Source organism: Protopterus annectens, chromosome 4.part0 (assembly GCF_019279795.1).
Source record: "Protopterus annectens isolate FY-2018-M chromosome 4.part0, PAN1.0, whole genome shotgun sequence".
In the NCBI taxonomy this organism is placed as follows: domain Eukaryota; kingdom Metazoa; phylum Chordata; order Ceratodontiformes; family Protopteridae; genus Protopterus; species Protopterus annectens.
The window spans coordinates 1,257,415,980-1,257,439,447 of record NC_056733.1 but is presented as its reverse complement, the minus strand read 5'-3'; the positions used below and the strand labels follow the sequence as shown (position 1 = coordinate 1,257,439,447).

Genomic DNA, 23,468 nt, shown 5'->3' with positions numbered 1-23,468 from the left:
TGAATACGGCACTCATATCAGAAATAGAAAAAAAAATCAGTCATCAACTGAGAGTGCCCCCCCCCCCAAAAAAAAAAAAAAAGAAATATTATAAAGAAAAGGATCAGATGAGAAAGGGGAAAACTGGAAAGTCCAAAACATAATGGCAAATATAGAGATCTATTGGGACAACCTCATGTTGACCAAGACCTGACACAGGAATAGCTAAGGAGAGGTAAACTGAAGCCAAAATGATGAAAGACTAATAATGGTTGCTCAAGATTTTGGACTACATACACATTGGTTTATGAAGTCTATAGAACAAATGAGAGAAACAAATGTAGGTTCTGCAAAATAGAACTAGAAACAGTTGCACATCTTGTTGCTGGCTATGATAAACTCATGTCTGAGAATCTGTACAGTGAAAGACAATAATGTGGCAAGATTGTTGCATTGGGGACTGTGCAAACACTATAATATAGAAGTGGTTGAGAAACATTGGAAAAACAAACCACAAGCATTATGGAGAATGATGAAGTTTATCTCCTATGGAATCACCCATTACCAACAGTTCAAAAATGTATATGAGAAAACCAGATATAGCAGTTCAATAAAAAAGAGAAAAGTAGCATTGCCATTGAAATTACTACACCAACTGATAAGTGTCTTCTGTACAGAGAGAGACAAAGTCATAAAATACCTAAATACTTGGGTTTGCAAGCAGAAACTAGTGCAATGTGGAAGAAAGATACCCAGACATTCTCAATAGTAGTAGGAGCAACATGACTAATAAAATAGAATTAATAATCATACTTAAATACGCTATGAATGTATGCAAACACTTATGAACCACAGAAGGAGGCAATTCTGTGCACATTGTGGGTACAGAGAAGAACACTCATGGCAAACATCAACAACAGTACTTTCATGAATTCTAATCATACCCTGACTTAGGAATGGGGTCCTTTCCCATCATAGGATAAGAAACCAAAAATACTTGGAGAAATTAAACTGACATATCTTGTGCTATATATTCCTCACTAATTCATTCCTCACAGAACTTCATCTCTATATCATCTCACACTAATGTCTTCTCTATCCCCATCCAAGGCTGTCATTTCTACTACACAAAGATATATCACTTCCCCTCTCCCATCATTATTTCACATTTGTTGTCAGACTAACCAGGGCACCCAACATTCACTACCCCCTCACTACTTGAGTACTGATCCAGTACTGTTTTGTATACAAAAAAATCCTTTCAAGTATGTGCATTGTACAATGCCACCACCAAACCTGTCTTTGTATTAATTTTATTATAAAATATTAACTTTAATGTATGTGTACAATAGAGTAGCCTCCAAAACTATCTTTGTATAATTTTTATAAAAAAAATCAGTTTAATGTATGTGTATTGCAAAGTACAATTAATTAATTGTTTAACTTTCGATACATCTATGTTATATCCATATAAAATATTTTGCTTTAACAGATGTTTTGCACATTGTCATAATAACAATTTGTGTGCCAGTAATCTTTTCTCCCCAGATCACTGCTGAAAAGGGATTTTAATTGCCAGTCGATTTTCCCAGTAAACAAATGTAAATAAATAAATATTCTGTGATTAACACATAGTATATTTGGGTCTTCCTGTTACTCCCCTGCACTGGCCACCTTCTCAGGGTTTTAGGTGCCCTCCAGGCACTCCATATAAATGACAGTTGAAGTGCCAAGAAGCATCAGAGCTTTTTGGCTGTCAAGGAGAGCTCTTCTTTGGCAGGCCCTGTGATTCTGTCAGTTGGCTAGTGATCTTTCAAGAGTAGGGCAGATAAGTCTCATTTGGAGAAAGCCTTCCTATTTTAATTGCATTTTACCAGGAAATGTTGTGTTCTTTTCTGTCAGAAAATTTTAATTGTGTTGAGAAGTAAAGATATTGGGACTGTTATTTAAATTTGAAGGGGAACTGTCATGTTGGTACTTGTGTAAATTTTTGTAAGGAAAAGTTTTTTTTTTTGAGTAAAAATGTATTCTTTTTTTGAAGTGTTGTGTGTTTGGGATAGGATATTGTACACAAGAGGGTCTCTCAATGGTTTACTTACCTCAAAACCACTTGTTCTCTGCTGTTCACCTTACTAACTTGTTGAGGCTCCACTACCTGCATTAAAGACTTCTTTTTAATGGAGCAGCAGTTGGTCTCTGCTATTGTATCTTCCCCAACACTAGAAAGGAAATAAGGCATCTTTAAAGGCTAGATCATCTCCTAGTTTGCCTCAGCCACTTGTGAGTGACTCTGCTGTGGCAGCCTGGGGTCTATATCATATCATCAAAGGTTCAACTCAGTGAACCTCTGTTCTGCGTACCTAAAACAGTGAATGCTCACATCAGTGAATGGTTTACACAGGGAATAGAATTAGTTGACCAACATTGCAACCATCACACACACTGCACCATGTTAAATCCACCCAGGTGGGGGGCTGAGCCCCCACACTCCCCCCAACTATATATACTAATTCCGAGATCACAGTACAGTGGGGAAAAGGGCAAATCACTGATGTTGGCCAACTAATTCCATTCCCTGTGTAAATAATTCACTGATTTGAATGTTTGCATAAGTGAATGTTCACTATTTTGGGTTCAATGAACAGAGGTTCATTGAGTTGAACCTTTGATTATATGATATAGATCTGGCTGCCTGCTGTTCCTCAGACAACCCATCTTGTTCCCCCACTCTAGGTGTAGCATTCCAAGCCACCAAAGACAGGGGGTAGCAGCATCCTCTTTGACTGTTGGGATACCCTTAATGAGTAAGGGAGAGACACCATTGCTATTGTCTGAGGAAAGGGTACGTAAAGGGTCTTCACTTGGCTGGGATTACATTGTGGATGCTGGGTATTGTGTGCCTAAGGGTCAGGCTTTATTCAGTGATAATTTGCACGGTGAGGAAAAACTTCCAGTCTCCTGTTTCCAGTTCCACGGACAGGTCAGAATTCTTGGTATTTGCTGATGAACTGCTCTTTCTTTTCGACCCTCCCCCTTCAGTCAGTCACCCCAGATGCTTCAGATTTGATGTTGGGAGTGGTTTCAAAAGAGGTAAAAAAGCTACGCTCTGTGGTATCCTGTAGACAGACAAGCACATAAATGTCAGGCAGATGTTGACTGTTGTCAGTGTTTTGAAGGACTTTAATCATCTTTGGTTCCCAGAGCCACTGCAAGTGTACACAGACAACACCACAGTCGTTTTGATACATAAACAAAGAGGAGGGTATTTGATCCAACCATCTTTGCCAACTTGCTGTGACAGCCTGGGAGGTAGCAGTTCAATTCAAATGGACTCCTCTGTCAAAGCAAAACCTTATTTCAGTCAAGCTCAGCAGGACCAGGATAGACCGCCATGCATGGAAAATTCATCCTGTAGTCTTCCAAGAACTGATTTGACTAGGAGGAACACCCCAAGTAGATTTGTTTGCCTACTTTCAGAACAGACACCTGAAGAAATTCTGCTCTAGGATTCTTTGTAGTCAGGCTTGGCTGATGGATGCTTTCTCATTGCCATGGACGGGAATGTTCTTGTAGGCTTTTCCACCCTTTACACTGATTACCAGGATTCTTCTAAAGATCCAGAAAGACTGTCTGTAAATCGTGGTGGTGACTTCCTTCTGGCCAAGTTAACAGTGGTTTTCCCTTGTTTTCAGTTTGGCCAAGGGCAGTTAGCGCAAGCATCCCCAGACTGGATTTGTTCACACAAGAAAGGGGGAGTTTGATGCACTCCAGTCTAGCAACTCTTCAACTGACTGCCCAGATGATTGAAATCTGATACCTTTCAATCACCCTTTTTCTGAGGACATGCAGCAGGTACTAAAGGAGATGAGAAAAATGTTACTAGAAAATCATATATGTGCAAATGTTAAAGATTTTCTAGCTGGTGCCACCCAAAGAACCAGGAACATTTTCAGAATTGGTTGCCTATGGTTCTTGATTATTTGTGTGAGTTAATGTCCAGTGGTTTGTCCTACACTTCATTCAAGGTACACTTTCTGCTTGTCTGCTCATAGATTCCCCCTTTTAACAATGTGCAGGTTAAACCGCTTTTGAAAGGGATCTTACATATTTGGCCACCTAGGAAACAGATGGCCTCTCTTTGGGATCTTAGTTTAGTTTCTTCTGCAACTTTATGGTACTGACATATTTGAGGTGAGTATCTCAGTTACAAGCACTTACAGCAAGTCAGCCTCACCTCTTTTTTTCAGAAGAACAGATTTTCTTTAACAAATTCTACCTTTATGCCAAACTATTAATCTCAGTCTTCTTTCATAAACCAAAGGGGAAAAGATTTTTCACTCGCTGAATGTGCACATGTAGCTCAGATACCTCCTAGACAAAACTCAGTCTTTTGAGGAAAGCAAACAGAGCTATAACTCTTTCAAGAAGGACATCAGCATTTTCTGTGGCTTTCTGAAAGTGGTGGACTCTAGAAGCATTCTGGAGGCAGCAGCTTTGTCCTCTGTACATAGTTTTACAAAACACTGCAATCTGGATTCCTTTTCTAGGTCCAGAACTGGCTTTGCTCAGATCATTCTCCTAGGGCTCCTGGAGTTTTAATTATTGACCTTCTTTTTTTCTACTCCTAATTAAGCTTTGGTAATTTACCCAAATAGCTTAGGCTACTGCAATAATGATTCATTTATTGAACATAGCACAGTTATGTAAGTAAACTTAGCATTAACAGTGCATATTCTCATAGATCATCGTTGCAGTAACTGTCTCTCCCTCCACCCCCCCTCTTTTTTTCTGCTGCTTTTCCTTGTCTGTTGCCACGGTGTGGTCCTTTTTGTCATTTTTATATAGTTATAATTCACTTTGTTTAAGTATTCAGGGTTCTCGAACTGCCATTTATATGGAGTGCCTTGTGCACTCCTAGTGGTTGAAACACTTGGGGGGGGGTGTCCAAAGCACAGGAAGTTGAGACCCAAATAGCTTAAGTTACAGCAGCTGTGATCTATTAGACATCTACTGTTATGATAAGTTTACTTAACACAACTGTACTGTTTTATAATTTCCTTTTGCTCTGTTTCTTCCTTTCTTGCTTCCTTTTAGTTAAGCAGCCTCTACAAGCACACAACTATTGCATAATATTTATTTATTTATTGCATTTGTTAACCGGGAAAGTCCACTGGGTCTGAAAAGAGTCCATTTTCAGTGGAGGCCCGTGGAGAAAAGCTCCACAAAGATACATATAATCAGAGTAAAATCCCTTAGATAGAAAAAAAGATCGTACAGTACAGTTACATTCATGAGACTGGTAAATAGAAGCAATGGTGTAAGAAGAAAATACAATCATTGACATATAAAAAATACGATCATTGAGATATAAAAATCATATAATACAATTGTATTGCTTGACTTTGTGTAATAGAAGCAACAGTGCCCAAATAAAGAAAAAAATAAAATCATTGTTATGTACAAGTAAAGACAGACATAATTTCTGAGAAGATGTTTGTGAAGGCTATTTACATTGGTGCATAGAGTGGATTCAAGTACACAAGACTGTAATAAACTTCAGGTGTATAGCTGTGAGGAGATTAAGCACAGAGTGAAAGATAGAAGGAGATGTAAAGTGGAGAAGTTAGATAGGCCTAATGAAAGTGACAGGGAGAAGGATGGGAATGATGTGATAGTTAGAGGTATAGCACTGGGAGGTGAAGTCAAGAGTTGTGGTTGTGTGTTTGGGAACAGGGGCATAGCCATTTAGAAGATAGATGCAGTTTGAGTGAGTTTTTAAAGGAGGCCAGGTTGCTGATTGCTTTGATTGATGGGGGGAGATTATTCCATGTCTTAGATACATAACAGGATTACAACATTTGGCCGGCTGGGAGCTTGGGTTTCTCAGTGGATAGCAGCATTTTGTTTTCGGATCTTAGGTGCCGGTTTGGATGATACCTGGACAGAATGAAAGAGATGGAAGGGCAAGTTTCTGGGTGGTAGATGAAATTATGGGCTATAGTTAGCTGTAAGAATGTGAGATAGTGTTGGGATTCTAGCCAGTTAAGTTGATGCAGGGCAGAACAATGATGGGTATGATATTTAACATTTGTGGAAAATTTTGCGACTTTGTTGTAACAAGAGTCTAGTTTTGTTTGCAAGGAGGACTGTAGTTTTGTGAGGCTAGGAGCACTATAGAGAAGTGTTGGAAGCAGGAAGGAAGAGGCCAGAGCCTTTCTAGCGGAGAGACTGAGAAAATATTAGTGCCTGCACAGGGTACCTAGTTTTTGATGGGTCTTTTTGATGTTACTGTAAATGTGCAGGTCGAATGTTAACTTGTCATCAATGAAGACTCCTAGTAATTTGGTGTTGGGGAAACTTCAATAATGGTGTTCTTTTGGGAGTAAATGAAGAATAGTGACTTGTCAACAGAGCTGGATTTAGTGGGGGTAAATATTACAAGTTTTGTTTTATTGGGGTTAAGAGCGAGATGGTTCTGGGACATCCAGGTTTCCGTGGAAGTAAATGCTTCTTGGGTGAGATGCTATAAAGTGGAGGCATATTTAGCAGAGCAGATGATAGTAGAGTCATCTGCATATTGGATGACTGTGGTATGGATGAGAGAGGAATGAAAGTTATTAAGCAGCTGTCTTGTAAGAATATTGCACTTTGTTTGGAATTCAAAGGTAAAACAATCTCTTGACTTATGGCTCTTTAATTACAGAGTTTGAAAAATAATGAAGCTGACATCCGAACCTCTTCCAGGTCCCAAAACCAGTGTTGTTGATGCCTTAGCAGAAGCACTCAACTTGGGTGTTAGCAATGCACGATATTTGGAGACAGGTAAACACAGTTGTTCATAGGACAAAAAGCAAAACAAGTCACATTTATATAATAAAATGATGTGTTTACATTGTCTTAGCTGTCAGACAAAAATGTGTGCAATATAACCATATCTGCTATGTTTCTGGAACTTTGGCTGCAAAGTTTGCACAGTAGTGCACCATAGTTCTTTCTTTTGACACCAATCCATGGCTCCACGGAAAATGTATCAAATAACAAGGCACAACTAGATAATTTCAGAAGTCAACCACTTAACTGGTATTGATGAGTACAATGAATTAGAACTGAATGTGCTACTTAATACTACAATGTGAAGTTGTGTTATTGTTTTGTTTCATTGTTATGCTGAGGAATTTGTTCTTGTGAGTAGTAGCACAGTGATTCAAAGGTTACCTGTCTGTGTGGCCTAGGAGTGTAGAAGAATGTTAAAACGTTTGAAGGGCTTTATGAAATATTCTGTATGTCTACAGTAAAGAAAGAGCAAGTTACATAGAAGTAAATATAAATATACATGCAGAATAATATTTAGGACAAATTATGGTTAAGCTAAGGGAGGGCATGAACAATTTATGTAATGTTGAAGTGAATGAATGTTAAAAAATATATATGTGTATAGTGCACATACCTCTCAATCTCTGAACATCAAAATTCATAGTACTGGCCTTTGCAAATCATAACAGAGGGGGTCCAAAAGAGGAGCACTTTCTTATTTTTTGGAATATAAGGTCTAGTTAGTGATAAGGAATCTTTAAACAGGATTATCTGAATTACTGAACAATTTATATACATTTGAACAGGTCTATCTTTATGAAGAAAATCACAATAAAAACACTAGATCTAAGAAGCGCAAGGCCAAATCTGAGTCCAAAAAATATAGCTCTATGTCTAAATCATAGCACTTCAGAGGTATGATAGTATGGCTTTTTTGTTACGCTAATGTATGTGTACCTATGTTCCTATTTAAGTTGTGATTTAATAAAGATGTTTGTTAAAAAAAATCATGTAATATTGTTTTAGTCTTTCTGTGACAGATAATTTTCTAGTTGAAACAAAGCCTTTCATCAGTAACAGTGATTTACAATAATATAATACAAGCTGTTAAACAGATTCAAGACTGAATTAAATAAAGTTCTGAATTCATGAGTTTTCCACCAGGCTTTCCAACAGCATGAACATTTTCTGCATAATTTCAGCTACTAGCAACTACTTACTTTTGATGTGGATTTTTCAAGTCCATCCACTAGAATCTTCCCAACTGTTCATACAATGACCAGTTTCCCCACACTCCATTGTAGCATTTGCACATTTCTTTGGCATTAACGTTAACATTTGGTCCATTGAATGGTAATATAGTTGGCACTGGGCTCCAAAAAGGAATTGAATTCTGTTCAGAGTTCTATATGGTCTCAAACAAGACTAGGTTGGAGGCCCATATTAGACATATCCAACCTTAGAAATGTATAAGAAGCTGTAGATACTGACTATAAACTGTCCAGTACTTCTGACTTACCATAAAGCCTAGGTAGCAACTCTAAGATGCTTATCTCTACTATCCTATATGTTCCTCATAGGTTCATAAGTAGGTACTAGGCTATCGACCCAAGGGCCTACGTAAGCCTAGCCAACAAAGTTCCCTGGCTTACGCCACCCAAGAAAGTTATTTTCCTGTGCCACTGTCGAGCAGAGACACAGAAGTGATCCCCAGGGTGCATTTCCTATTTCCCATTCACTCATCAAGATTTTTCTTGAAGAATGCTAATGAAGAACTTTGCTTGACATAGATGGGTAGCCTGTTTCTGAGTATGGGAAGTCTCTGGGACAGGAATCTATCCCTCCAGCATGTCCTGTTTATTGTGGTGACAAGGTTTAGGTCCCTAGGGCATGTAGCTCAGAGGGATTGGGATTTCTTTAGGTGTAGCATGTCCAACAGCTCTGGGTTTGACATAGCTTTATATGTTAGGCAGAGATCACCTCGGTGTAGGCGATCTCTACGGAGTAAAGCTGGAGTTTTTTGAGGCGGTCAGTGTAGGACATTTGTTTGAGGCCAGTAATCCTCTTTGTGAGGTACTTCTATGGCCTTTCCAGCTGCTGCAGATGTCTTGTGAGGTACATTCCAAAAGGGGCATTGTACTCTATAATGGGTCTAATGAGTGTCGAGTAGAGGGGAACAATGACCTCTTTTTTCCTGGATATGAACCCTTTTATGATGAGGTGTGCCACATAGAAGGACTTCCTGACTACTGTGGCGATGTGACTATCAAAAGAGAGACTACTGTCCACCTGGGTCCCAAGGTCTCTTATCACACATTCGGTGTTAAGTAGAGGGTACAGAGTTTTTACCAAAGGGGATGACACTGCACTTTTTGACATTGAGCTTGAGGCCATGGCTCTGAGACTAGGCATCTGTCTCAGCGAGGCCCTTCTGTAGGATGTCCATATCATTTGGGGACTTGACTATGGCTCCTAGTTTGCAGTCATCTGCGAACTTCGTTAGCCAGAGGCCTTCTGTGTTAGCCTGTACTTCAGAGAAGTAGATACCAAACAGGAGAGGTCCCAGGACAGAACCCTGTGGTACTCCACCTGTCACTGCTTTGAGGTCAGATTTGGAGTCTGCAACTTTTACAGTGTGGGTTCTGTCAGTGAGCCAGTTGGCAACCCATCTTGTGACATAGGGATTTATACCTAGTTTAGTGAGTTTAGCTATAATTCCAGAATGGGGGATGGTGTTGAAAACCTTGGCGAGGTCAAGATAGGCTGTGTGAACCACCTTACCCTCATCTGCGGCTTTGGTGACTGCCTCAAAGAAGTCGATCAGGTTCAGGAGGCATGATCTGCCTTTCACAAACCCGAACTGGGTGGGATCCAGAGTTTGGAGGTTACCAATGTCTTTGCCTCATACAGAAAGCTTTATAGATTCCAGGATGGTCATTTGCAGTTCCAGTTTTCATACTTATTCATCTTGCTCATGATTCTCAGTAATATTTATATAATGCTTAGCACTAGTTTTTACCTGCCTAACATATCAGCTCATACTTGCATTCCCAAACCCAAGCAGTAATTTTATCATAGCCATGTCATGCACTCAGTTACAGCTATATCTGTTTTGGAGAAACAGATTTTTGATCTCTTAAAAATCCCATCAGCTTAGAGATATCTTTCATGCTGCCAATTCAGCTTCTTACTGGATTCTACTCAGATAACCAATATTTCTTCTTAAAGACACTATCAGTAAGACAGCAGCCTCTATGGGGCACATTCTAGGCATGCCAACAGCTTCAGAAAAACAATAGCTTAGAACTATGGAATTTTTTCTCCTCCCCCCCACATCTTTATGACACTAAATGCAAAGCTTCAAAAGAATAAGTTTCAACAGCTATTGCATAATCTTTGTAATCAAACCACATAACCCTTTAGAACAAATTATACGTGTTCTTCCAACAAATCAAATTAAAATTTTCTAGGTAGACCAACCTTAAACACTTACCTTTCAACCTCTCAGTGCAAGAAATCTGGACAAAGCCAGAAAGAATGGGGGGATAAAGGCCTAAAAATAAGGATATAATTTAAATATTCCTCCTATAAACTTAGACAGTTGCTAGAATAACAGGTTTTGTATAATAATGTAATTCCTGAAGGGTATAATGCCTGAAACTCAAATGTCTGTCATTATTTATTATTGACTTCAATCTTCAATGATTTGCCAAAAAAACAACAACTTTTATGAGGAACAGAGCAGAAATATGAGGCAAAAATCTGGACATTCTGCAAAAATTTGTACATTTGAGAGGGAATGCCATTCACCACCCTGATCCCATCACAGACTTTAACAGGTCTGATAGGAGTGGTTCCATTCTCTGTAATTCATCATACTAAAGCTGCAGGAGTAAGGCTGTAGCAATTCTAAAGTTTGTAAGCTGTTTGTTATCCTGTCTGTCATAATGTACCATGCTGCTGACCTTCTCCACATCTTCTTTGCTGAGTAAAGTGCTTGGCAATCTTCAGATTTCCTCAGGCTGGTGTTTCAAATTTTCTAATAAAAATAGCCATAAATCATCTTTTCTTTAAAATGTCAGTATTTTCTTTCTTTTTTTTTTGTAACTCTTTGCCCTGCCGTTTGTTAATCATCAGCCACCTTCAGAGTCAATCAGCCCATTTGTTCCCCCATCACCACAGTGAAGGCCAGTTGGTAGGGGTCATTATTGAGATAGCCATCGGGGGTGGATTGGTATTTTCTTCTTCTTCTCTTCCCAGTCATTACTGCATGTACCCAGTGAGGCATAGAGGTGGGGTGTGCAATGGGATGACAGCGGAGGACATCCCCTCCATTTTTTAAGGGATGTTTCCTTCATATGTCCCTGTCCCCTTAAGACAATAGTGGTGAGCTTCCTGGTCTCCACAAAGAAGTTAGCACCACTCAGCCTGACCCTGAGTTCACACAATCCCTCCATTTCCTCTTGGAGAGGCGAGCGGGTCATGCTTCTCCCTCACTGCCTGGCTCATCTAGTGCCACCTCTGCTTGTTAAAGCCCAGTTGCTCGGAATGCAGTTGGAATCTGTGCCCATCACCACACAGTCAGGGGGAAAATGTTAGTGTTTTTTGAAGTGTGGGCATACATGGGGAATATGGAGAAGGAGAGCAAAACCCTTACTGCTGTTTTGAGTGAAATTTCAACATCCTCCAAGGCTATTCTCTAAAACACAGCAGAACCAATATTAGATGTGATGGAAGCATGGGCAACAGCAAAATAAACAGTCTGGAAAGTGCCTTAATAATTGTGTCAGTTTCCACAGTGGTTGTAGGCCCCAAGTTGAGGTTCTTAATAGTCATTTTAAAAGCTGTGGTTCTGTTACGGGTGGTCAGTAGAAGCTCTGAGACCTTACCTTTCTGCTGTTCCATAGCAGCCAGGGGTCACTTGTCCCTCCACCTGTTTGCATGAACAGGTAGGTGAGGATGAGAGGAGTTATAGAATGACTTTTCTTTCTACTCCAATGTCTCCATCCCCTCCACGGTGAGATGTACCTTCCTATCAAAAGAGAGTGGCACAAACAAAGACAGTACTTTAGCTAGGGTGAAGTTTAGGGGTGTCTGCCTCCAAAGCAAGCTGTTAGAGGTCACATATGGCAGGTGATGATGAAGTGTGAGTGCAGAGCTGGCATTCATTATTTATTATTTATTTATTTATTGACATTTGGTAACAGGGAAAGTCCACTTGGTCAGAAACCCATTTTCAGTGCAGGCCCAGGGAGAAAAGCTCCAAGAAAGGTTACAAAACATGATATCATATGAGCAGTTATATACAGAGTATAAGGAACATCACTTGCAGTTATAATTTTACATCAGTCATCAGTTACCAGTTCAAGTAAACATCATACATATCAACAAGTATTTACAGAAATTTAAGGTAGTTACAGTATGGAAACTATAAGCAGATGTTAAGTTGTCAATCTCGCCTTCATTCTTGCTGGATGGGTTCGGAGTCAATCCTTACTAAAGCTTGAGAGCTTATTTTACCGGCTCGAGGCAGCCCTATATCCCATGATGCTTGGCGATAACTCTCCAGATCTCGTTTGCCGCGCGCCATGAGTGCGTATTTTTACCGGCTCCTGGTAAGTCTTTATATATATAGTGTTCAGTCACCCTTTTGAGTTAATTTTTTCACCCAGTTGTTTTTTTCAATAGTTAGCAACTACCTTTAACTCTATTACTGTTTTATACCTTTCCTTTTTATCCCTTATATCCCTCCCCCTCCTCTCTTAGGTTAGGCCTTAAGTCTGCCCCTTTCCTATTTTTTCTTAGGGATCCTGTGGAGTGTTTGGGTGTGTCAGTATCCTTATTAATATTTTTATTGTTATTTTATAGTTTTTTGAGAGTGTGTGTGTGTGTCTTTCTCTTACCTTTGTGACCCCTCGACACTGTTATGTCGAAGGAGCCAAAGGAAACTAAGGTCTCAGGCTTTAAGAAGTGTGACTCGTGCTGTCAGAAAATGTCTCTGACAGACGGTCACACTTCTTGTGTTTACTGCCTGGGACCCCTGCACCTGTAGGACTCTTGTTCTGTATGTCATGCATTCAGTCCAAGAGTCCTGCAGGAGCGCAGGAACAAACTTATACTGAGGGGCTTGGAGGGCTCCGACTAAGTCTGCGCCGGGAGGCCCTTGAAACCAGCAAAACCGTCGGCTCCAAGTACTAAGCCTTCGGCTGCTGGCTCCTTGTCTGTGCCTAGATCGGCTCCAGCTGGATACGATCCCTTTGAATCACAGGTTCCGGTCTCGGCACCACTCGTTGCCGATACCTCTGAATCCATGCATTCACTGTCGGCTCCGGCTGGAGGCGACGTGTCCTCAGCTCCTTTGGCTCCATCTAAGAAGAGGTCAAGATCCCCTTCATTGGAGTCCATCCATTCGGCTCCGAGATCTCCCCTGCTCTCGGAGCGGAGCCATCGGAGCCGATCTTCTCGGTCGTCCAGACTTTCAGATCACGACCTTGAGAGAGTGGTAAGTAGGCTGTTAAAGTCTCAGGCATTGGCCCAGATGATCTGTAGCCCATCTCATCAGACGGTAGCTAGTACGACTCCACCTAATTTTCCTCCTTCGACTCTCCCTCAGAGTTCGGAGCCGGAGCTCCTTGGAGCCGTGACTGTTGTGGCATTGGAGCCGATACCTCCTCCTTGATGCCTTCATTGGATGGATCCGGGCGCCTGATCTCGGCTCCGAGGGGCAAGTGGCATCAGACCATTGTCCTCCCTCTCAGAGCGTCGGCGCTGGTGAGCTCGGCCCCAACATCGGCCTCGGAGCCTTCCCTGTCGGTGCGGCCTGGGGTTCCTATCTCTTCAGAGCGGGGGCCCTCTGGCCTTTCTGATAGGGAGGTGATGAGGAGTCCCAGGGCATAGTCAACGGTCAGCTCCATCAGCTCCTCCCACTACAGTGCCTGCTGATGTCTCTTCCCACTCTCTTGCTCCCGGACCCAGAGATCCAACGCCTCAGGTTTCCCCACTGGGAATTTCTTCCTCTTCCGAGGCTTCTCCTGACCTGTCAGCGGAGCCTCCACGTAAGAGGACATGTAAGAGGAAGCATGTGGACTCCCCTGAGTCCATTACATCTGACACCGACTTGGATGAGTTGGAGGGATCTCCAAAGTCCCCCTCTGAGGATGTCTCTTTCTCAGACATCCTAGAAATCCTAAAGCAGAGGGGGAACTGGTCTTCCCTTAATCCTTCCGAGGACGAGCCGGTGTACCTGGAGGCATTTTGTTCTCAACCCTCCACCTACCCCTTATGGAAGTAGTGGCTCGGAAGGCGTGGTCGGCCCCGGATTCGGTGGAACCCACCCCTCGGAGGCCATCTAAATTCATCACAGCACCAGTTGACAAGCAATTCCTAACAAAATGTGTACCGGCTGATGCCATGGTGGTGGCTGCAGCCACCAAGAAGGAACTAGCTGATCCTTCAGTACCTATCCATCCTCCTAATAAGGATTCCAGGACGATGGATAGGGATGTTTTCTTCAGCGACCTTTGCCATGCGGTCACTGAATTACTTGTGTCACTTCACCCGCCTTCAGAGAGATATTCTCAAAAAGTTGGGAGAAGTCTTACAAGATCCATCAGCTGCAGGGTCCCAGGATAAAATAAACTCACAACTTGGAACCCTGAACTCGATTGTTAACTCCTCCATGCGTCTAATTTCATATGCAGCCGATGGAGAGGCACAGGACTGGCCTTAAGGCATCACGCCTGGATGCGGCTGTGTAATTTCGTGGACCCTTTCAAGGCGTCCTTCACAAATTCCCCTTTTGATGGTTCTGCTTTGTTCGGACCTCAAGTGAAAGACACCTTGACCAGATGCGAACAAGATGGCAAGACTCTTGTTTCTCCACCCCTTCAAGACCATACCCTAAGGGTCAGAAGGGTGGGAAAATGTGGTTCCAAAATCTCAAGGAGTCACGCCTGACGCAAGAGGTCAGTTTACCCCCAGAGGCAGAGGGGGTAACAACAACAGACGCCGCCCTAGGGGCAGAGCGGGTCCGCAGAACCAGGGTAGCAGGGAGCCTCTCTCTGACAAACCCTTCCAGCATCCCTGAGATGTTGCCCGATTGTCCACCGAGGCAGTCAGGAAGATTGTCGCTGTACCCAATAGCCTGGCTTTCCCTTACTCAAGACAAATGGGTACAGTCGATCATATCCGAGGGTTACAAAATTCCCTTTATCCAAACCCCAATTCAGCAAAAGGGAACCCTTCCAGATGTTCCACCTGGTCTAAGGGAACTAGCAGTATCAGAAATATCAAAACTGCTAGCAAAAAGAGCCATCCAGCCAGTCCCAGCAGACCAACTAGGATCCGGAATCTACTCAAGGTTCTTTTAGACAGGGGACTGGAGACCAATATTAGATCTTCGCAAACTAAACAAGTTTGTAAAGAGAACAAGATTCCAGATGGTCACGCTACAGTCCATTCTACCCTTTCTGGGCAAGGACAATTGGATGTGCTCCGTAGACCTTCAGGATGTGTACTATCACATCAAAATTCACAGGCCCAGAAGGTTTCTCTGCTGGCTGGGGCCAGTCACTACCAGTTCAGAGCCCTGCCCTTTGGTCTCACTACAGCCCCCAGAGTGTTCACCAAATGTATGGCAGCGGTTACGGCTCACCTGAGACGGCAAGGATTCCAGGTGTTTCCATATCTAGACGACTGGCTCCTCACTGCCACCATCAGGCATCAACTTCTCCAAGCCAGAGCTTACACCATTCACATTTGCAGAGGGCTAGGAATCTCTATAAATTTCGAAAAGTCTGCCTTGTCGCCTTGTCAGTCTATTACCTTTATAGGCCAACTTGAACACCGTACAACTTTCAGCAAAGTTAACAGATCAAAGGGTCTTAGATATTCAAAACCATGTCCATGTTCTTCTTCAGAGTGACAAAATTCAGGCCAGGTATGTCCTGAAAGTATTGGGTCTTATGGCGGCCGCCATAACACTTCTTCCCCTTGCATGTTTTCCTTCTACAGTGGATACTTTTCGCCCAATGGTCTTTTCAGCAACTCCCCATGCACCACAAGATCACGATAACTCCAACTTGCAAAAGTCATCTGTCCTGGTGGATATTGTCCCCTCAAGTCCCTCAAGGCAGACCCTTTGTTCCTCCTCCCGTCGCCACGGTGATATCGGACGCCTCCTGATCGGGGCATTTTCAGGGCAGGATGGTCCATGGCACTTGGCAACCTTTCGAACGCCACCTGCACATAAATGTCCTAGAGATGAGAGCAGTGCTTTTAACGTTGCAAGCCCTCCACGACTCTCTTCCCCTAGGAACTATTGCAATCCAAACGGGCAATATGTCCGTAGTGTGGTATATCAACAAGCAAGGCGGAACCAAGTCCTATCCCCTGTGTTGAGAGGCACTCAGACTTTGGCAATGGGCAATCTCCTCTCATCGGTTTCTGATAGCAACGCATATCCCCGGGAAGTCCAACATCTTAGCGGACAGGTTGAGCAGAGCTATACTCATGCCACACGAGTGGTCTCTCAAACAATCTGTGGAGGAAGAGATTTTTCAGAAGTGGGGCCTTCCTTGCTGCGATCTTTTTGCTACACCCCAAAACAGCAAATGCCCCGACTTCTTCACCCTCTTCCCCCTTCCAGGCCATCCTCTGAGACGCTCTAGTCCAAGATTGGCCTCGGGGACTTCTCTATGCCTTTCCACCCTTTCCTCTAATCCCACAAGTAATTCAGAAAGCAACCGCCTTGAGAGCCAAGTTGATTCTCATTGCCTTATTGGCCTCGACAGATATGGTTACATCATTATCTTTTGGTACAGCCATGGCATCTGGACCCAGCTCCCGATCTGTTGACCCATCAGTCGTGGCAGCTGCTCCAATCCCTACATTCTCTCAACCTCACTGCTTGGGTCCACTTCTGTCCTTAGCCAGGCTTCCTATGATTTCTAATCCCGTCCGGGATATCTTAGTAGCTTCCCTCCAATCTTCCACCAGAAGGATTTACACTAATAAATGGAAACGTTTCTCCTTCTGGACAAAGGCAAGGAATATAGATCCCTTTACTGCCCCAATTCATTCGGTCTTAGACTTCAATTTTTCATTCAGGGTCTTCTGCCTCTACAGTAAAGGTTCAGTTGGCAGCCATATCGAATTTTCATACAGGCTTATCGGACCACAACATCATGTCCAATAAGCTTTGCAAAGCTTTCCTTAAAGGTGTATATTTACTTAAGCCTCCGATCAAAGACCCTCCACCTCAGTGGGATCTTAATTTAGTCTTAACATCCTTGTTTCTCCCCTTTGAACCTGCGGTCTCCTGTTCATTGAAATTTCTTTCCTGGAAGACACTCTCTGCTAGGAGAGTATCTGAGCTTCACGCCCTCTGCATTCGTCCTCCCTACTTAATCTTCCATAAAGACAGAGTTTCTCTAAGGACTAATCCATCCTTCTTACCCAAGGTGGCTTTGCAGACAAATTTCAATCAATCAATTGATCTCCCAGTTTTTTTCCCAAACTATACTAATAGAGCGGAGCAAAAGCTACATTATCTAGATGTTCACCGATAGATAGATAGAACCAAACAAATAAAGAAGTCTGATCAACTGTTTTTATCATATGCAGAAAATAAGAAAGGCCTTCCTGTTTCTAAGGTAACTCTATCTAGGTGGCTGTCTTCTGTGATTACATCTATTTATCAACTCAGAGGCAGGGAATTAACTTCTAAGCCAAAAGCCCATTCAACTAGAGCACTAGCTACATCTACAGCTTTTCAAGCTAGACTACCAATAGACACTATCTGTGCGGCAGCCACATGGGCCTCTCCTCATACCTTTGTTTCGCATTACAAATTGGACATGGCCTCCAGGGACAGAGCAACATTTGGTTCCACCATTCTTAAGAGTCTGTTCCAATGAGCCACCCAGGATGAAGGTGCTAGGGACGTGGTCCCATCCAGCAAGAATGAAGGCGAGATTGACAACTTAACATTGAGAATTTATGTACCTACCATAACGTTCCATGTTAGTTGTCTTCTCTTGCCTTCTTTCTTGCGTCCCACCCACCATCCCCCTAGCCTGGACAGACAGAGAAGATCTTACCTTCCTTGAAGGGTCCTTTTATTCCCTTGTTCACCATCTAGGTGTCCTAGGATATATATAGTGTAGATAACGATCCTTGGGGGGTTTTATCCCTCTTCCTCCTCCTTCCAGTTGGAGGATTTTGTTTTATTGGCCTATGCTAGGTTTTTCAGCTTCCAAACGAGATCTGGGGAGTTATCGCCTAGCATCATGGGATATAAGGTTGCCTCGAGCCGGTAAAATAAGCTCTCGAGCTTTAGTAAGTGGCCGAGTCGGAGCTGAGGATCGGCTCCGAACCCATCCAGCAAGAAAGAAGGTGAGGGAAGACAACTAACATGGAACGTTATGGTAGGTACATAACTTCTCATTTTGTACAGGCATGTATAAACAACATTCACATCTCTCCCGCTCTCTCTTTTTTTTGGTCCATAAAGCTGCTGCAAGAGCAAAGTAGCATGTAGAATAATAGGCTCTAGAGGTGTAGTAAAAGAAAAATTTAGGGACCAAAAACAAAGGTGTATGAGTTAAAGGACATTATTTGATGGAGACTAGTGACAGAGACAGTGACCTATTTAAGGAGGTTTAGGTGAGTTGTTACAGGAACGTGTTTGATTATTGAGGTAATGAGATTTTAGTGCAGTTTTGAATGCTTTTCAGGAGTCTATATGAGTAATGGAACAGGGTAGTGAATTCCAAGCTTTGGCGATGATGAAGTAATAGAGGGTTTGTCCAGCGTATTTGTTGGGCTTGGATATGCTTAGGAGCTGTTTGCTTGAGGAGCTAAGATTACATGCAGGGATGTATGTATGTAGAATGGTCTGAAGAGAGGGGCAAACGTTGGGGTTATATAGTAGTTTGTGGGTAAGTGTTAGTTGGGTGTATTGTAGATAGTGGGAGAAGTTGAGCCAGTTTATACTTTTTAAGGCAAGACAATGATGGGTTCGAGTTGGCATGTTGCAGGCAAATTTTTCTGTTTTATAGAAGCAGGACTGTAATTTATTTTTAAGAGTTGTTTGTATGTTGGTAAAAATAGGGCTACCATTAAGAAGGGTGGGGAGGAGAAGAGAGTTGTCCAGTTTTAACTTGGTGGGTGTGTTTATAAAATATTTATGCCTGTATAGTTTACCATGTTTGAAATTAGTTTTCTTGATTACATTATGAATGTGATTATCGACGGAGAGTTTGTCATCAATTGTGACACCCAGATGTTTTGATGATTTTACTTGTTCTATTTCGTATTATTTTGTGAGATGATTTTGAAGTCTTGATTTAAGGGTTTGGATGAAAATATTAGGAGTTTAGATTTTTTTTGGGGTTGAGTAGAAGTTGGGCATTATTTAGCCAGGATTCAATAGAAGTGAAGGCTTTTTGTGTTAGATATTGAAGGTCTGTCAGGTTGTTGGCAGAGGAGATTACCACAGAATCGTCTACGTATTGGATTAGAGTACTAAGATAAGAAGCTTTGTGGAGGTTATTGATGAAAATGTTAAATAATAGCGGCCCAAGAATGGACCCCTGGGGAACTTCTGTTTTGTTTAGGAGATATTCGGATTGCTTGTTCTGCCATTTGACAGATTGTTTCCTGTCAGAAAGATATTTGGATAATCAAGCCAGTGAATGTGGGGAGCAATTTAAGGACTGTAGTTGCAGTAGTAGTTTAGGGTTTGAAACTATTGAAAGCCTTGGATAGATCCAATAAGATAACAGAGGTTATTAGACCAGCATCTAATGCTTTATTAACAGTGTTGGTAAATAAAAGTAAGGCAGTGGCAGTGCTGTGTAAGGCGGAAGCCATGTTGAGTGGGGGCCAAATAAGTTATTTTTGATGAGATATTTTAACTGTTGGGTGTGTATGCACTTTTCTAGGATTTTAGATAGAGGAGAGAGTACAGAGATGGGCTGGTAATTAGCTAGATCACTAGCATTACCACATTTATGTAGCAGAGTTATAATGGATTTTTTTCCAAAGTTTTGGAATGTATGATTCAGAGATGGATTGATTGATGAGAATGCTAACATGGTATGCTATAGCATCTGAAGCAATTTTTAAGTATTCTACTGGAAGTCTGTCGGCAGAATGGCTTTAGTTTAGTTAACAGTTTATGCACTAGAGAGGTGGGTACAGGTTGTATAGTAAAAGTACAAGTGAGTGTCATTTAACAGGGGAGCTTGTGTTTGACTTAGGAGAGGGGGGATTTTGTGTTGCTATCTGATTTGAGGTAGAGTTTGTTTGAGTAGAGAAGTCATTGACAAGTTTTTGAATGGTTTCAATGAAGTGGGTGTTAAAGGCCTGGGCAATTTCTAGTGGGTCTTTATCAGGGGATGGTGTAGGATTTTGTTCATTTTCCGGGTTAAGGAGTGAGGTAATAGATTTCCAGAACTTTTTTTTGATTGTTGTTTTGGGAATTTAGTTGAGTGGAGAAGTAGTTTCTTTTGTCGGTAATGACCCGCTTTTTAGCAGTGTTATGGAGTTGTTTGTATTTTATATCACTTTGTGGGGTTCTATTTTTACACCATTCATTCCATGCTCTGCCCTTAGCAATGAGAGTCTGTTTAGTACTTTTTGTAAGCTAAGGGGATGGATATGCTTAATTCGTTTTGTTCGCATAGGGGCGAGCCTCTTGAGAGTATTAAGAAATACATTATTGAAGTACTCTACTGCTTCGTCTAGCAGAAGTATTTTAGTTGGGTACCAGTTCTGGGCCTTTAAAATGTCTATAAATATCTTTTGACTAAAATGGGTAAGATTTCTATCAGTTTTGTACAGATGGGCTTTTGCTGTTTGTGTTTGGGTTCTGTGAGTGAAGGCAGGCACATGGTCAATAGAGATGCTTGGGAGGGATCCTGTGCGAGTATATTTATGGTGGTGTGAGAAGAGAATCCAATCAAAGATGGATTCATTTTGTTTATTTACTATATGTGTGGGATCTGTGATGAGTTGGGTAAACCTATACAGGTTTATACTATTAGAGGGGTAGTTATAGATGAAAGTTTGCCAGTTTATGTTAGTATCACCCAAAATAATGGTTTTGTTTGAGATATTTTGGGCTGCCCAGGAGAGAAAATCTTCTAAAATGGGTATATTTGAACCTGGGGGAATGTATTGTATTACAATACAAATTTGTTTTCTTTTGTTGATATGGAGTATTGCCGGTAATAGTTCTACATTATAATAAGAAAAACAAGCCAGTCGAAGCTGAAATAAAATAATGAAAAAAACAACAACCAGCAGTAGTTGTAAAAAGTTTAATAGCACCAAATCACCATCATGGTGATTTGGTTCTCCTAAACCTTTTACAACTACTGCTGGCTGTTGTTTTCTTCAGTAGTTCTATGTTATCAAAGGTTGGAACAGGTTTGAAAAAGTGTGCAATAGTTAAGTAGTCACGGTAGATTAGTGCAATGCTACCACCTTTTTTGTGCAAACGGTCATTTCTAACTATGTTGTATCCTGGGGGGTTATTTCAATGTCAGATATATGTGGTTTAAACATGTTTCAGTAAGTGCAATAATATCTGGGGTGTATAGAGAAAGCTAGGCTTGGAATTCAGTGATTTTATTACAAATACTATGAATACTAATTTATGAAGCCAGAAGAAAATTGTGACTCCATAAATGAATGCTGATACTGTATTCTTGCTGGTGTCTGCATGTGCTGTCAACATTTACAGCAAAAAAGCAAGGAAGAACTTTTAAACTTTGAGATGAAAAATGTTTTTTGATGTTTATCAGATTGATCACAGTAGCCTTAGTTTAATGGGTTATATCCTGCATAGGATATTACAGCCGGCTAGCTTCCAAAGCCTCAGGACATCTTCCACACACCCAAATCATCAGTCATCTTGAACTGAGCTGCCTAAAAAGACAGGTTTGGGTGCCAAGCTCTTTAGAGTTTTCTTGCTGGCGAAGACTATGCTTCTGTGTGGCTTTCGAGGACAGATGGCTGGCATGTGCTGTTCTTTTGCTGGGCACTTAAGTTCCATTTGGGGAAAAAACTTCCATTAAAAAAAATGTACCTGTTCAGGAAAGTTATTTTAAAGCTAAGAGTATGTGTTGTAACAGACTGCCACAAGAGGAGTAGTTTACTAGGTCTAGCTTAGGGTCTAATTCAAGCTATTGATCCTCCTTATAAAGTAATTTCTGGGAAAATAAAGAGGAATACTGCTTTCATGAAAAGAATCAAGATTCTGGACAGGAAGAGACTTCCAAAATGGCTGCATATTGACTAACAACTAAATTTCAGCTCTGCCTGTGTGAAAACAGTAATTCAGAAGGGACAGGCAGTAAAATCATTTTTGGAGGTAAATTTTAGTAACTGGCTAGTAAGAGCACTGGCTGGATGCCAGCAAAAAAAAAAAAAAAGAAATTCAGAGAATCTGAAATAAAATCAACCACAAAACGTGAGGAAAAATACTGAGTGGGAAGAATTCTGCAGCTGTTAAGCAAAAAGCAGTGCAAGCTCTAGCTTTGGTGCAAGACATGACTTCCAGTAACCTAGAGGAAAAATAAGTTAAATGCACAGAGAGCTGACTAAAATAAATGAAACACTGATGGAGTATATCAACTGAAATAACAAGTGGCTGGATAAAAGGCTGGATAAAATGGAAGAAGCTTTAAACAGATATTCAAATGAGGTGCTAAAACTGCAAAAATCAGAGGTTGAAATGAAGAAAAGGCTGGCTGAATATGAGACCGCTCAAGAAGAGATGTTTAAAAAAATAATAAAATTAGAGGACAGAGCATGCAGAGAAAACCTGAGATTTTCTGCTGTACCAGAGAAGTTGGAAGGAACAGACTATTAATTTTATGAAAGCGCAAATAAGCAACCAGACTGGTATTCCACAGCAGGATTTGTTAATTGAAATGGAACATCATGTGTATTTTCTAAATCTGGCCATGATAGAGCAACCTGAACCTTTAATGTAAGGGTGCAATCCTAACAGCAGGAGTTGGTTCTGACAAAACCATGGCGGAAGGATAAAATATTAAAAGTGGGAGACAGTAGAGTGTTTGTGGAAAATTATTACTCACTGTACGCCAGGAAGAAGAAAAGTAAATGTATTCCACTAATCAGGGAATGTCAAGAAGCAGGTGTGAGATTCAAACTGCTGTATCCAGCTATCTTCAGAATATTCTTTCTAGGAGCGACAAGATCATTTTTGATGCAGAACATGCTAAGGAGGAAATACAAAGGTTTGTCCAACAAAAAGTGAGCTGTGAAACAGAATGAGATTCTGCTTCTTGTTCTTCCGGTAATAAAGACCACAGAGAGACTGTGCCAGTAAAACCTTTTCCAGTGTTTCAATGGAAAATTCTTGAGAGATAGAAACAAGCACAATAATTGACTAGAAGACCTGAGAGTATGTTAGAAAAGAAGCAGAGACTGAATTTGTGAGATGGAGATAAACGGGAATAAAAATAGCAACATGGAAATTAACAAATAAATATGGGATTATAAAGCATTAAATATATTTGTGAAACATGACAGAACAAGAAAACTTGGAAATATTGGACTTTTTAACTTTGTTAAACTTGTAGGGGACTCTATAGCATATGCCCTATTTAATGTCATTAATGTTTGGAGGAACACTTCAAAGA

At 41.3% G+C, this 23,468-nt stretch overlaps 1 protein-coding gene across 3 annotated transcripts in view; it reads left to right on the top strand.

Annotated features, from left to right (window-relative positions):
* The window catches only part of LOC122799830 (LRP2 binding protein), an 812,580-nt gene that overhangs the window by 213,135 nt on the left and 575,977 nt on the right, over positions 1-23,468 (top strand). For 2 of the 3 annotated variants that reach the window (XM_044069156.1, XM_044069155.1), the window contains exon 2: positions 6,683-6,801. The exons of the other annotated variant lie outside the window; for it this stretch is intronic. In XM_044069156.1, the coding sequence (XP_043925091.1) occupies positions 6,781-6,801 (21 nt within the window). In that variant the 5' untranslated portion in view covers positions 6,683-6,780. The remainder of the gene's footprint in view (positions 1-6,682; positions 6,802-23,468) is intronic. 3 annotated transcript variants of the gene reach the window in all.